The sequence below is a fragment of the Aedes albopictus genome, chromosome 2, assembly GCF_035046485.1.
Source record: "Aedes albopictus strain Foshan chromosome 2, AalbF5, whole genome shotgun sequence".
Lineage (NCBI taxonomy): Eukaryota > Metazoa > Arthropoda > Insecta > Diptera > Culicidae > Aedes > Aedes albopictus.
Window position 1 is genome coordinate 202,012,092 of NC_085137.1, and position 14,850 is coordinate 202,026,941.

The following is a 14,850-nucleotide window of genomic DNA, read 5'->3' on the forward strand; positions in this document are numbered from 1 at the left end:
TTCCTTCCATTCCTCCGGTAGCTGCTCGGTCTCGCAGATCCGGATTATTAGCCGGTGCAGCCAGGTGGCCATTTTTTTCGGGCCCATCTTGATGAGTTCAGCTCCGATACCATCCTTACCAGCTCACTTATTGTTCTTAAGCTGCTGGATAGCTTCCTTCTTCCCTCAAAGTGGGCGTTCGTGTTGGCTCGTTGTTGCTCACTGCTGTACTGACGTAGCCATTACTCCCGCTGCCTTGATCTTGCATGTCTGCACTCTGCGCACTATTCAGGTGTTCGTCGTAGTGTTGCTTCCACCTTTCGATCACCTCACGTACGTCCGTCAAGATGCTCCCGTCCTTATCCCTGCATATTTCGGCTCGCGTCACGAAGTCTTTGCGGGATGCGTTGAGCTTCTGGTAAAACAACCGTGCTTCTTGTGAACGGCACAGCAGTTCCACTTGTTCACATTCCGCTTCTTCTAGGAGGCGCTTTTTCTCTCGGAAAAGATGGGTCTGCTTTTTCCGCGTTCTTTTATATCGCTCCACGTTCTGCCGGGTCCCGTGCTGCAGCATGACCGCACTCGCTGCATTCTTCTCTTCCAAAATTTAACTGGCAGGAGTAAGTCTTGTAGGCGATATCCTAAATCCTGCCAAGTACACTCCCGATCAAAAGTTTGGGGTCACCCCCTTAAAAACATGTAATTTTTTTAGGCCCATATCTCCGCCAATTTGGGTCCGATTTCAAAACCGTTGGTCTCATTCAAAAGATAATAAGTCAAAGTAACTTTGAACATGATCTAAATGAAAAAAATTCAAAAATATTTGTATGTAAACTTAAGCTTATGTTGCCAAATTTTCTAAAAAATGAATATAAACTTACGGAAGTGTCGCTGGAAATTGGGTCGATAAAATTTTAAGATGAGAGCGGTAATATAACCAATGTTCTATTAGCTTTCAACTGCTTTTTACCGAACTTAGCTAAAAAACTTTGAAAAAAAGTTATTAAGTAAATAAACTCTTGATGTCATCGACCAAAAGCTTGGGGTCACCCCTCAAAATGGTGTATCGGCCAACAGTTTGGGGTCAAACATGGAAAAGTAATTTGTTGGTATCTTTGTCATCTTTCATTCAATTTTAATTCTTCTTGGCTAATTTGAAACATAATGAATGGTACTTATTGCATAGACATTGAACCACACATATTTGTTAAACTTTACATACTAAAACTTAATGTTAAATTGCCTCATTTTTTGAAAGTTTGTGAAATGTGTTAACTTTACATAACATTTTTATTTATAAAAATCGTTGAATACGTTAAATTAAAAACATCAAACGTAAATTTAATTAATTATCTTTGAAATGAGCTATATAGAATTACAATTTAATTATAGATAACGAAGATGTCAACAAATCACTTCTCCATGTTTTACGATAGTGACCCCAAACTTTTGGCCAATACACCATTTTAAGGGGTGACCCCAAACTTTTGTCCAATGACATCAAGAGTTAATTTACTTGATAGTTTTTTTTTCTAGATTTTTAGCTAGGTTCGGTAAAAAGCAATCGAAAGCTTATAGAAAATAGGTTATATTACCGCTGTCATCTTAAAATTTGGTCGACCCAATTTCCAGCGACACTGCCGTAAGATTATTTTCATTTTTTAGAAAATTTGGCAACTTCGGGTTAAGTTTACATACAAATATTTTTGAAAAAGTTTCACTTATCCCTTTGAAGACGGCTTTTTTGCCTCTCTAGATGCAACCTCGCTAGTGTAGAACACGTTTGTGATGATCGATTTTCTCGGCTGGGCACATACGACCCATCCGTCCTCAAAGGGTTAAACCATGTACAAAGTTACTTTGACTTATTATCTTTTGAATGAGACCTAGGGTTTTGAAATCGGACGCAAATTGGCGGAGATATGGGCCTAAAAAATAACATGTTTTTGACGGGGTGACCCCAAACTTTTGATCGGGAGTGTACTTGACTTGTTCCGGGAAATCTACGAATACTAAGCGCTCGACGGAAGGTTCAGGTGCCCGATCTTTAAAAGAGCCTCCGCTGATAAGTCACAGCCAAAGTTACATTTTGATGACCAATTAATCTTGAAGAGCTTTAGAGAACCAAATGTAACCGTTCAAGAGGATTTGTTACATAAGGCTGAATTTCAAAAGGCTGAATTCACAAAAGGCTGAATACGAAAGGCTGAAATCAAGAAAGTGTAACATAAGGCTGAAATTGGAAAAGGCTGAAAATTGAAAAGCCTAAAAGTTCGAAAATGTATGTATAAGTTATAGCACGTCTTCCTTTTCTTGGAGTAACGTCCGAACTGAGATCGAGCCTGCTTCTCAGCTTTGGCATATCGTGTAACAGGCACGACGATACTCAATGCCAAAGGGTATCAACAAAATTTTCATAATGAAAAGTTCTTGGTCCGAACGCGAACCGTACACGTAGCCCTCAGCATGGACCCTAGTTTCGAAACTGAGCTTCTAGTGAAAAGGCAAATGGTGCATACCAACGAACACAAAAAGGAACTGATAATTTTCTAGTCGTTAATCTATCCTTTTTTAAACATGAGCTATTCCTTTGAGTCATGTTGGTTTGGAGATGGTTGTCATTACGGCTACTAAAACAATATTATCAGAGATTTTCCCTTCTTTGAAATATATGCTATTCTTTTGAAAAATTCTGTCTTAGTATTAGTCGTAAAATTTTCCGATTCAAAGCATACATAGTAACCGAAGCATGTTCCTACAAAATGGCTTAGTTTGGCCAACCATGAATTAGGGACGGTAAGACGGTCAATCGTCAAGCTCAAGCAAAACCCATACGAGTGCCACTGCTGGGTAATCGACCAACAAGCAAATTTTCAAATAGATCGTAAAATCAATGAATGTATGTTATTATTCCCAATTGGCGTGATCTGTTTGTCTGAGTCGTTAGTGTTGAGGTTAGCCTTTAGGCTGATGCGTTGGAAAAATAGTCGAATCACTGTTTCAGCCTTATTTTATTTCAGCCATTTGATGCATTCAGCCTTCTGTAATTTCAGCCTTTCGTAGTTCAGCCTTTTGTTATTTCAGCCTTTCGTAATTCAGCCTTTTGTACGTAACCCGTTCAAGAATATTCACGAGGTTTTTGAAACAAGATGGCTTAAGCGCCACTCCCGTAACTCGAGAGACCACCTGTCGTTTTGACTTTGCCCGACTTTGAAGACTTTTCCCTCAGGGGACTCGTGAACGGCTTCACTATAATTCAACGAACCCGGAAATACGCCACCTTACCCTGCCCACTTACGATATAGAAAACCCCAACCTAAGCTCTTTCGATTCGTACGCTTGCGATGGAAGTTCAGAGGGCTAATTTACCTCAACCGTAAAGATATAAATTACTGTAAAAAAGTAAATTTCGAATAAACTATTTAAAACGGATTTATTCTAGAATTTTCACAACTGCAACTAGATTTTATTCATTTATTATTCGGAAGAAACTAATTCGGGTTGGACCTTCTACTTATAAAGTCTACGGGTTGGAAAAATGGAAAGAATCATGGCCTCCACGGTGGTTGATCGAGTAGTTTCCTTGGCAATAGAACCAAGCTCTGCCACTTCCAAACCTCTGGGAAAACTACCTCGTTCAGGAACTTCTGCATAGCAGACCTGACCATCCCTGGAGCCTCTGGAATAGCTACAGACCTGGGTCTTACCTACTCTGAAAGACTTTGCTATCCCTACCAGATCCTTATCGGTGACCCACTCCTCATCGCTAGTCGCAGTCCTCAGCTGTCCTACGAAAGGAGGCCAAGGACTAGGATCATGACGTGGAAAAAAACCCTCTCTGATCCCCACCAACATCTCTGGGGATGGCTCTATAGGAAGCATCACCCACGGATTCGCATAGGCACCCTAACAGAGACCCTCAGGGCAGACCTTTTGCTAGCCCTTATTTCCGTCTTCAACGCGGCTTTGGCAGCGGCGAACACCACCTGTCGTTCATTCGCTTTTCCTTAAGTCATTCCTTGTTCAAGCTCGTTACATCTCTTTACTATTACTTTAGAGCTTTTAGTAGAACTTGTTACTTCAGACTCTAGTTTAATTTAAAAACACTTCACTAATACTTTACTTTTGCAAAAGAAAATAAAAAATGAATAACTCTTTTAAAGAAAAACTAGAAAGGACGAGCAAATTCCTTTTAATTCTACTACTGTGCTTATCTTCGGACAGATAGGCCTATTTCGTCTGTGACTTACAGACTTCTTCAGTGTCAAGTGCTCGAGTCGAGCACTTGACACTGAAGAAGTCTGTAAGTCACAGACGAAATAGGCCTATCTGTCCGAAGATAAGCACAGTAGTAGAATTAAAAGGAATTTGCTCGTCCTTTCTAGTTTTTCTTTAAAAGAGTTATTCATTTTTTATTTTCTTTTGCAAAAGTAAAGTATTAGTGAAGTGTTTTTAAATTAAACTAGAGTCTGTCGTTACATCTGCCGCCTGGCCCGTAGGCAGGCGCCGTGTAGGTCCACAATTGCTTGAGTTCACCAGTAAACCAGTGGTCTCCCATTTCTAGGGTGGACTTGCCTAGGTATGGTCGCATCGCACGCACGCAAGAGCACCACTAGCAGCTTGTAGTTGCTTGAACCCCATGGGTTGCGCTCACGGCGGAGCGTCTCCCTAAATTCCTCGTCGTTGAAGTATGATGTTTTCTTACCTACTTGGACTCCGGCATGGCCTGGTTTCATCTTTCCCTACCCGCTGCATCCGATTGTTGTAGTCGATACTGTTGCGAACCGCCAGATGATCGCTGTGAGTGTTGCCATCGTCTACCTTCCATTCCGAACTACTAGGATTACAAAAAGTATCGTTTATAGCCGACTCGGTTTCGTTAACCACTAATAGTTATTTATGTGACGAGTTGCAAAAAGTTGATTTTTTTTAGCACCAGACGTACATACATTCATCCAACGAGGCTTGCCGTTTTTCAGCCATTGAACTAATCCGCTATTACCAACGACCTTCGCCCTATAGGCACGGTCGTCACACCTATAGCCCAGTGATCAAATTAGTAGGTCGGGGATGTCCTGCATCCTTCGTTGGCTATTTGAGGTTGTCCCTTACTCCACATTATGAGCCTCCGCCTTAGGTCCGATTAGAAGACCTCCACTATGTCTTGCTTACAGAAGAAACAAAAAGAGGAGTGGCTACATCAGTCGAAAGATAGTTCCGGGGTATCATTGGTTACTAAAGTGTTCTCAGTAGAGTATCAGTAGAGCTCTCAGGTAATGACCGAAGAGAATATTAAGCGTTGAAGTAGACTTTAGTTCAGCTGGGATGTTACGCCAAGATAAAGAAGAAGAAGAAGATGTAAAAGCCGGGGACCAAATCTACAAAACATATCAATTTTGCTACTTCTGTGAACTAAACTAATCCTCGAGATGAAAAAATACTCTAAGAAGGTCAAATCTTACTCAACGTGGTTTATGGACGACCAAATAAACTACATTTTGCCATCAAAATGGAAAGGGAGGATGTCTTCTGCGATGTTGAGCCTCATACAAATGTAAGTAAAAATAAACAAAAGATGTTGCTAAGGAGAAGGGGGAGGGGCAAGTGTTATGTAAAACAAAGTTGCATTACATGATAATTTAACGATCCTTATATATCCAATGCGAACACATATTCCCGCTGCACCAAAGTAGTTAAAATTATCAATTTAAGAAGCTGTTTGTTTAGATTCATTTTTCATTTCATTCTTTTATTTACAAATATATATTTTCAATTAGACTAATTTGTGAGAGTGAGATAAAGCTTTTAAACGAGGGTATGGCGCTTTTAAAAGCTCGTGAATGAGAACAGATGGTTGACACTAGAAGCGGACTAGGATGCGTCTAGTAATGGGAATAATGGGGTTCTGGATGACTGTAGTGGTGTGGGGCCACGATCTTGGCCACTGGAGCGGCGTAAACCTTGGCAACTGGGACTGGAGCAACGATCTTAGCAACTGGGGCAATGGTCTTGACGATCTTGTGTCCCTCCAGAGGCTCACGGCGGACCACGGCGTTGAATCCATTGTGCTCATCGGCGGTGTAGTCGACAATGCGACGGTGGCCATCAGCATCAATCAGAGTGTACTGTCCCTTGACATCATCTCCGTGGCGTTCCTCCTGTTGGCTCTTGATGTCTCCGGTGTGGTCATCATGGACGGAGTACTGGAACTGATATTCGGCAGGGGCTTCTGGATACTCAATGTGTTTGACAGTCTTGACTAGAGCAGGCTGGATCGTCTTGACGATGGCTGGCTGGACGGTTTTGACGTAGGCTGGCTGGTGGTGTTCTGGCTGGTGATAATAGTGAGGGTCATAGTGCTGAGCACTGGCAACGGCCAGAACGGCGAAAACAGCTAGGAACTAGAAAGGATAGTGTAAGGTGTTAGAATTCTTTCACATGATAAGGCAAAATCAAATTCTTACTTTGAATGCCATCGTCTAACAGTGGATAAGGCTCTAGTCTCAGATACTGTGTCAAAGGAAATGTTCTGTTTGAATGATCTCGCTGATCTGTGTCGATAATGAGGTCAACTTTGGTTTTTATATGCGAAACGTGCACGAGAAGCGATTTGCGAAACGATCAACAGTGGTCCGCGTTCGATTTCGTCTCGCTCGTGTTCCGTCAAAGGTTAGCGTGCAAAATTGAACAGCATCATACTCCCTCCTATGACCTGCGTTGGCTGTCATAGAGATATGTATTTCGATAATGTGCAAATGATTGATTGGTATTGATTCAGTCAGGAGAAAATATATCATACATCCAAAAGCTTATTATTTTTAATTTGCAAGGTTGCAGGCATGTTACAATGCAATATTCTGTAAAGAAAAACGCTTTTCATGGCAGGTTATCATAATATTACTTCAAACTTGATTCAATATAAATCAAAGAAATGAATATCATTGTACGTCCAAATGGGAAATCGGGATTTATCAGGTAAGAATATTACCTGCGTTTAGTTCGGAAATTTGCTAGCAATAATGATCCAAAGTCTAGTAGTTTCACATGCAAACTTGTACCGTCGTACTGAGCTGATTTTGAGACGCAGGTCAACCATGGATATTTTAGTATTTCATTTAAACTTTGAATGTAATTTGTGATTTTTTAGAGCATTTCAAGGATTTTAAAGGGGTTTCAAGGGAGTTCTCAAACGATTTCAGGGCCGTTCTAGAGAGTTTCATGGGGTTACATGATATTTCAGGGATGTTCCAAGGGATGTCAGGGGCGTTTTTTATGTATATCATGAGTTTTCAAGGAGTATCTAGAGATTTCAGGGGCATTACAGGCTGTTTCTAGGGGACTCCAGGGTCAATGAAAGCCCCTCCTGTTTAGGGGCATTCCAGGAAGTTTCAGATGCGTTATAGGGGTTTCAGGGGTTTGCAATGGGTTTCAGGAGCGTTCCAGAGGTTTCAGGTGTGTTTTCATTGAAAACTTTTCAAAGGGGATTGGGGGTGTTCCAGGGGGTTACATGGATTTCAAAGGCGTTTCATGGGCGTTCCAGGTGGTTTCAAGGGATTTCCAGGGGTTTCAAAGGAGGTTCAAGGGCGTGACAGGAGATTTTAGCGGTGTTTCCGGGCTTCAGGGATGTTTTAGGCAAATTCAGGGGCGTTCCAGGAGTATTGCAGGAGCGTTTCAGGGGGTTTTATAATGTCCCAGCCCTAGGAGTATTTCAAGGGATCTTACAGGGTTTCAGAAGAATCAGGGACTTTCCAAAAGGTTTCAAGCGCAGATAACGCTTTCAAAAAAGTTCCATGGTCGTTCGAGAGGTCTCAGCAGCGATTCAGGAATGTATTAGGGGTATCAGGGGGTTTCAGGTGATTTTAGAGGTGACCCCTCGATCTAACGGAAATCCCAGCACTCCTGGTATTCTCTGAACGGCCTTGATACGCCTTAGAAAGCTACCTGGAATCCTCTTTGGAAGTTCTCTGGAGCCCACGGAAACCCCTCCAAAACCCTTTTGAAACTCCAATGAAATTTAAAAATGAAAATCTGACATAAGGGAACTTACACTCCCGTTCAAAATTTTGGGGTCACCCCCTCAAAAACATGTCATTTTTTTAGGCCCACATCTCCGCCAATTTGCGTCCGATTTCAAAACCCTTGGTTTCATTCAAAAGATAATAAGTCAAAGAAACTTTGAACATGATTTAAAAGAAACGTTTTCAAAAAAAATTGTATGTAAACTTAACCCAAAGTTGCCAAATTTTTTAAAAAATTAATATAAACTTACGGCAGTGTCGCTGGAAGTTGGGTCGACCAAATTTTAAGATGAGAGCGGTAATATGACCTATTTTCTATTAGCTTTCAACTGCTTTTTACAGAACTTAGCTAAAAAATCTAGAAAAAAAGTTATTAAGTAAATTAATCCTTGATGTCATCGACCAAAAGTTTGGGGTCACCCCTCAATATGATGTATCGGCCAAAAGTTTGGGGTCACTTTCGTAAAACATGGAAAAGTGATTTGGTGATATCTTCGTCATCTGTAGTTCAATTTTAATTATTTTTGGCTCATTTCAAAGATAATTAACTAAATTTACGTTTGATGTCTTCAACTTAACGTATTTAACGATTTTTGTATATAAAAATGTTATGTAAAGTTTGCACATTTAACCACGCTTCAAAAAATGAGGCAACTTTACGTTAAGTTTTAGTATGTAAATTTCAACAAATATGGTGTGGTTCAATGTCTATGCAGTAAGTATCATTCATTTTGTTTCAAATAAGCCAAGAAGAATTAAAATTGAATGAAAGATGACAAAGATATCAACAAATCACTTTTCCATGTTTTACGATAATGACCCCAAACTTTTGGCCGATACAGCATTTTGAGGGGTGACCCCAAACTTTTGGTCGATGACATCAAGGATTAATTTACTTAATAACTTTTTTTCTAGATTTTTTTGCTAAGTTCTGTAAAAAGCAGTTGAAAGCTAATAGAAAATGGGTCATATTACCGCTCTCATCTTAAAATTTGGTCGACCCAACTTCCAGCGACACTGCCGTAAGTTTATATTCATTTTTTAGAAAATTTGGCAACTTTGGGTTAAGTTTACATACAAATTTTTTTGAAAAAGTTTCTTTTAAAACATGTTCAAAGTTTCTTCGGCTTATTATCTTTTGAATGAAACCTAGGGTTTTGAAATCGGACGCAAATTGGCGGAGATATGGGCCTTAAAAAATGACATGTTTTTGAGGGGGTGACCCCAAACTTTTGAACGGGAGTGTACGTATTTTCGGTAGTTTTGTTCTCTTCGACATGGGGGGTTTTTTGAAACCTGTTGAACTTAGAGTTGGCCTCAAATCCTTCCTAGCCAAGCTGAGTTATATGCCCAAATTTCATGTAATTCGGACCACAAAAATCCCCATGACGAAGAGAACAAACCTGCCGATAATACCCTTGGTCACCCTATTTATAATAGATGTAATAAAATTTCAACTAGGCTCAGTGTACCAGTTATGGCTATAGTACCTCAAATTGGCTATAGTTGATATTCAACCTTTATCGATGAATAACAACAATTGGCTCGGTAGCTTAGTTGGTAAAGCCTTGTCTAGCGAAGAAGGGTCGTGAGTTCAAATCTCACCTGAGCTGTGGATTTTTTCCCAATTTAACCAAGAATTTACCCATCTAACCATATGTACGTTGAGTTATTTGAAATTCATAATTGACCACACGGATTGGTAATCTCGAAAATTTGCACTTTGAGTGAGTGATGAAATATTGATTGAATACAAGATTACACTCACAAAAGACACGCCTTTGACATGGCTATATCAATAACATGGAGTGACAGTAGATACATTAGGGGCCCATTTTCGTTTGATCAACACATTTTGGGGCCGTTATAACAGAAGAGATGTTGACAACAATGCCAGCCACTGGGCTGACAAAAGATGATTGCAGTAATTCAAACTTTACAATTTGCTCAAATTATTATAGAAATAAATCATTTTCCTAATTATTTCGGCTTCCTTGCACCCTATTTCGCCATAGTGTACCAGTTATGGCTAATCCCATAAGGAATGCAGGTAAATAGTGCGAAGTGGAACCGAAATAGGAAAATGTGTCCATAACTGGTACAGGGTTCCTATCATTGGCCCACGCCGCAATAAAAACTAAAAGTAGTTTTGGCTCGGTTTGTTTATTTTTCCTGTAAATTATAGAAACGACACAATCATTTGACATATTGGAAACATTCTTCGGTCTTCTTCTTATTTTTCTAGAAATAGTTTTCCTTAGGTATTGCGATAACTGGTACAGACACCCTACCAGTATGAATCGTTTAACAATTAACGAGAAACGGTGGACATTAGGATAAGCTAACTGAAGGCGAAATTGGACGCCTTTGCTCATTTGTTTGGTTTTATTTTTCATAATTAATTATTTTATTTTTAAAATCAGTTCTCGTACACTGTTACAGGAAGGATCGAGCTATCTCCTGGAATATTTTCAGGTGTAAAACTTTTACCAACTTTTCAAAAAACATATTTTTTTTAAATTTTTTAAAAAAATTGTTTCCTTAAATCTGAAAAACATTTTCCTCCTGAAAAAAAAATCAGGAGAAACCTTGATCCTTCTAACTGTGTACTAAAACCGATTTTGAAAATATTGCTTCGTTATTTAATAAAAAAAAAATCAAAAACCAAAAAGTGAAGAAATGCTTCTAGTTTCGCCATATTTTCAATATTCGGGTTCCCAACTTCCCATACAAATGCTTTAGCGATTGGTGGGAGTTCGGCTTTGCATTCTAAAGAACTACCGTTTAGGACTCGTCCCTACGTTTCGGCAATTGTTGATGCCTTCTTCAGGGGAACTGGAGGGGAGAGTTTATTTTAAATGTTGTTTTGTACAATATCTTAGAATCTATACTGACAAATTATGAATATCGTTCACCATCTAATGTCTTTGCTAATAGTGTTGTCGTGTTATGTTGTGGTAGGTTGTACATATGCTGTGTAATTTTGGAATTGTTTAGTGATTATGGATATTATTATTTTTTGGCTATTGACTTACACTCGTTTTTGTGTTAAATTTGTCCATTTACGTTATATAATGACTGTTTTAATTTTTGCACTTTTGGATGGAGTAGCTATTTTCTTCAACTGTAGGGTTATTTTTACTAGGATAGGTTGTGGGTATTATTTAAATCTTGACTATTCTCATGGTTATGCGATATTGTTGTGGAATTCGAGATTTGATTGTGTGTAAAATAGCTGCGCATGTTGAATTCATTCCTTGTGTGTCTACTCTTCTGTTAACGGTGTTTTGGGTATTGTAGACGTTTGTAATTCGTATAAGTTCTGCGAAGAAATTAGCACGTTGAAAATTCCAGGAGACCCTCATTATAATTTCATTAGATGTAGTCTCTCTGTTTACCAATGTCCCAAGACATCTGGTTATCAAAAATATAATTGAACGATGGAAGGAAATAGATACCGATATAAACCTTGATCTTTTTCTGGAAATAGTTTAATTATGCATGGAAGCAAGTTATTTCCAATACAATAAATAATTCTTCCTGCAGATATATGGTACGGCAATGGGCAGCTCACTGTCGCTTATACTGGCAGACATGGTTCTGGAAACTATAATCGATAGTGCGATAACGGAACTACCCTTTCCGATAACTTTCTTTCTGAAATACGTGGATGATTTTTTCCTAGGAATCCCAAAAGGATCACACGAAACTGTTCTACAGGCACCTACCACAACATAACACGACAACACTATTAGCAAAGGCATTAGACGGTGAACGATATTCATTATTTGTCAGTATATATTCTAAGATATTGTACAAAACAACATTTAAAATAAAACCCTCCCCAACCCCCCGCACCCGTTCCCCTCAAGAAGGCACCAACAATTTCCGAAACGTAGGGACGAGTCGTTCTAGAGAACTTAAGAGTGCAAAGCCGAACTCCCACCAATCGTTACATTCAAACAGTCGAACCCTCGAACATCCAAATGTTTTAGCTTAGAAAATAGAACATATGAGAATTCAAATTCAGTGGGAAATGAGAGTTATGAATGGATCTAGAAATTCCAGTACCGTAATCCGGGGTCAAATTGATCACTTTAAAACAACTTTTGCTGATAGCATATGTAGCAATTCCAATATTGATAAAATAATTTCTGCAAATCAGTACCGGGTGGATCTCCATAAAATTACGTAACAGAGTTTTGTTCAACAAATTTAAAAATTAAGTTAAATAACTTCAAAAACCAAAAAAATGGAAATGCATCTTTGGGGCCAAACTGATCAGTACACAATTGGACATTGCTGGTAAGAATAGAAGATTGCCTTCTCCACTAAATCTCCACTGATCTTCTGAACACGAATGGCAATTTAGGGTAATTCGCTAATTGTTGAACACTACCCAAATGTTGAACAGTTTCTGAATATTTTATTATAAGTCTTACTTATATAATTTTCATCCAACGTAAACGTATGATGTAGATGCATATACATGTGGGTCACGATATTGCTCTAATTAAGTTACAAAATTATACATATTTTACGTCAAAAAAAAATGATTGAAAATTTTATACTGCTGATGACACGAAAACTGCGCAAATTTTAAGATTAATTTTAAGAAATTGCAGTTACGAAATAAGCTTTGCGGGCAAATCGACCACAAATATCAAAGGCACACCATAGTTACAAGTACTGGAAGAATGTCATTAACAGATTAACATTGTTTAAAATCACATTTTCATTGTAATTTAATTTGAAAAAAAAAAATATTTTTCTTATCACACTATCATAATGCATCCATGATCCAATTGTTGAACACTGGCATAACCTACGATGTTAGCATGACTTCTAGAATTTCTTTTTCAGTTTACCTAACCGTACATTTCATGTTTAAACCGATTTCAGTCCACTAGAGCTCTTTTCAAATGTGCGATTACTTGTCATTTTAAATGAATTGTCACTAGCTTGGATTAGCTGGGCACAAAACACGAAAAGCCCGGAAAAAATCCGCCAGAGTGAAAAAATATCGGATGTCGGGTCAAATTTTATCAAATGTTGGACCACTGTTGGACCCACATCGGGTAACTGTCGTGTCTATGTTGGGTTTGGTGGCCAAAATAAAAACAGGTGAATGATAGGTTGATGTCGGGTTATACGTCATCAATTACGAACAAAGCTTCAATCGTTCAATCGTTCAACAATTGGCGAGAACCGTCCAACATTAGGATGAGCTAGCTTAAGGAAGCGTTCAACATTTGGGTGACAGACTTCCCATACAAATGTTCTATTTTCTCTTAGAAAATGGAATTTAAGGGAATACAAATTCAATGGGCAGTATAAGGGATAAGTAGATCTAGACGTTCACTGGATATTTTTCAACTAAAGTGGAATTATGCACGGAAAAACAAACGAAAACCAAAATGTTACAATTATGAAAAGTGTGATCTCCGTTGTGATTTTATTCGACAACATAGTACCAAGTTGTGATAGGTAATCACCAACCGCTCCTCAGTTTTTTGGTTGTCAAATGAACAATAATCGTTATTTTTCAACAAAATTGACCACCAAAATATATCAACATTAAGATAACGTGTAGGTATGTTACAAAATGATGGACGAGTCTAAAATCAGTTCTAATCACACACCAATTATAAAAATAACATCGAAATGCACAATTTCTTTCAATCAGTCGCCCAGCCAGCACCCATTCACGTTTTTGTTATATTGCAACGAACCACACTGCGGAAGGTAGTGTCCAAGAAGCGAAAAAAATACTCATTTCACTGCGTGAACTTGAAACGACCGAGCGAGAAACGAAAACCGATAGACGCTGATCGATTCGCAAATCGTGACCCAAGTTGATTCGCATATAAAAACTTTAGTTCGCCAAATAATGGACAAAGATTAGCGAGATCATTCAAACAGAACATTTCCTCTGAAACAGGATCTGAGACTAGAGCCTTATCCACTGTTAGACGATGGCATTCAAAGTAAGAATTTGTTTTGCCTAATCATGTGAAAGTATTCTAATACCTTCTTCTATCCATTCTAGTTCCTAGCTGTTTTCGCCGTTCTGGCCCTGGCCAGTGCTCAGCACTATGACCCTCACTACTATCACCAGCCAGAACACCACCAGCCAGCCTACGTCAAAACCGTCCAGCCAGCCATCGTCAAGACGATCCAGCCTGCTCTAGTCAAGACTGTCAAACACATTGAGTATCCAGAAGCCCCTGCCGAATATCAGTTCCAGTACTCCGTCCACGATGACCACACCGGAGACATCAAGAGCCAACAGGAGGAACGTCACGGAGATGATGTCAAGGGACAGTACACCCTGATTGATGCTGATGGCCACCGTCGCATTGTCGACTACACCGCCGATGAGCACAATGGATTCAACGCCGTGGTCCGCCGTGAGCCTCTGGAGGGACACAAGATCGTCAAGACCATTGCCCCAGTTGCCAAGATCGTTGCTCCAGTCCCAGTCGCAGAGGTTTACGCCGCTCCAGTGGCCAAGATTGTGGCCCCACACCACTACAGCCATCCAGAACCCCATTATTCCCATTACTAGACGCATTCTAGTCCGCTTCTAGTGTCGACCATCTGTTATCATTCACGAGCTATGAAAGGCCATACCCTCATTTGAAAGCTTTATCTCACTCTCACAAATTAGTATAATTGAATATTATTGTAAATATAAAGAATTGAATGTATCATTGATTCTAAAACTAAAGTTTACTGCATTTTTGTTGTTGCTTCCTAACATCGCAATTGTCTGTTGCGATCAATAAGTCCTCATCTTGCGACCCGACAGCCTTGCGAATTTCCCGGTGGTCTGGAAAAACTGCAGAGAATT

The 14,850-nt window shown here is 39.3% G+C and overlaps 2 protein-coding genes across 2 annotated transcripts; one reads left to right on the top strand and one right to left on the bottom strand.

Annotated features, from left to right (window-relative positions):
• Positions 1-5,697: 5,697 nt before the first annotated feature.
• On the bottom strand, positions 5,698-6,583 carry LOC109425111 (larval cuticle protein A2B). The gene is made up of 2 exons (XM_019700308.3): positions 6,444-6,583; positions 5,698-6,380 (listed from the first exon to the last, which is right to left on the bottom strand). The coding sequence occupies exons 1-2, from the start codon at positions 6,453-6,455 to the stop codon at positions 5,862-5,864; spliced, it is 531 nt and encodes a 176-aa protein (XP_019555853.2). The 5' UTR covers positions 6,456-6,583; the 3' UTR covers positions 5,698-5,861.
• A 7,285-nt stretch (positions 6,584-13,868) lies between these two features.
• LOC109425201 (larval cuticle protein A2B) lies at positions 13,869-14,727 on the top strand. The gene is made up of 2 exons (XM_019700462.3): positions 13,869-13,984; positions 14,047-14,727. Exons 1-2 carry the CDS (start codon positions 13,973-13,975, stop codon positions 14,563-14,565), a joined length of 531 nt encoding a protein of 176 aa, XP_019556007.2. The 5' UTR covers positions 13,869-13,972; the 3' UTR covers positions 14,566-14,727.
• The last annotated feature ends 123 nt before the right edge of the window (positions 14,728-14,850 follow it).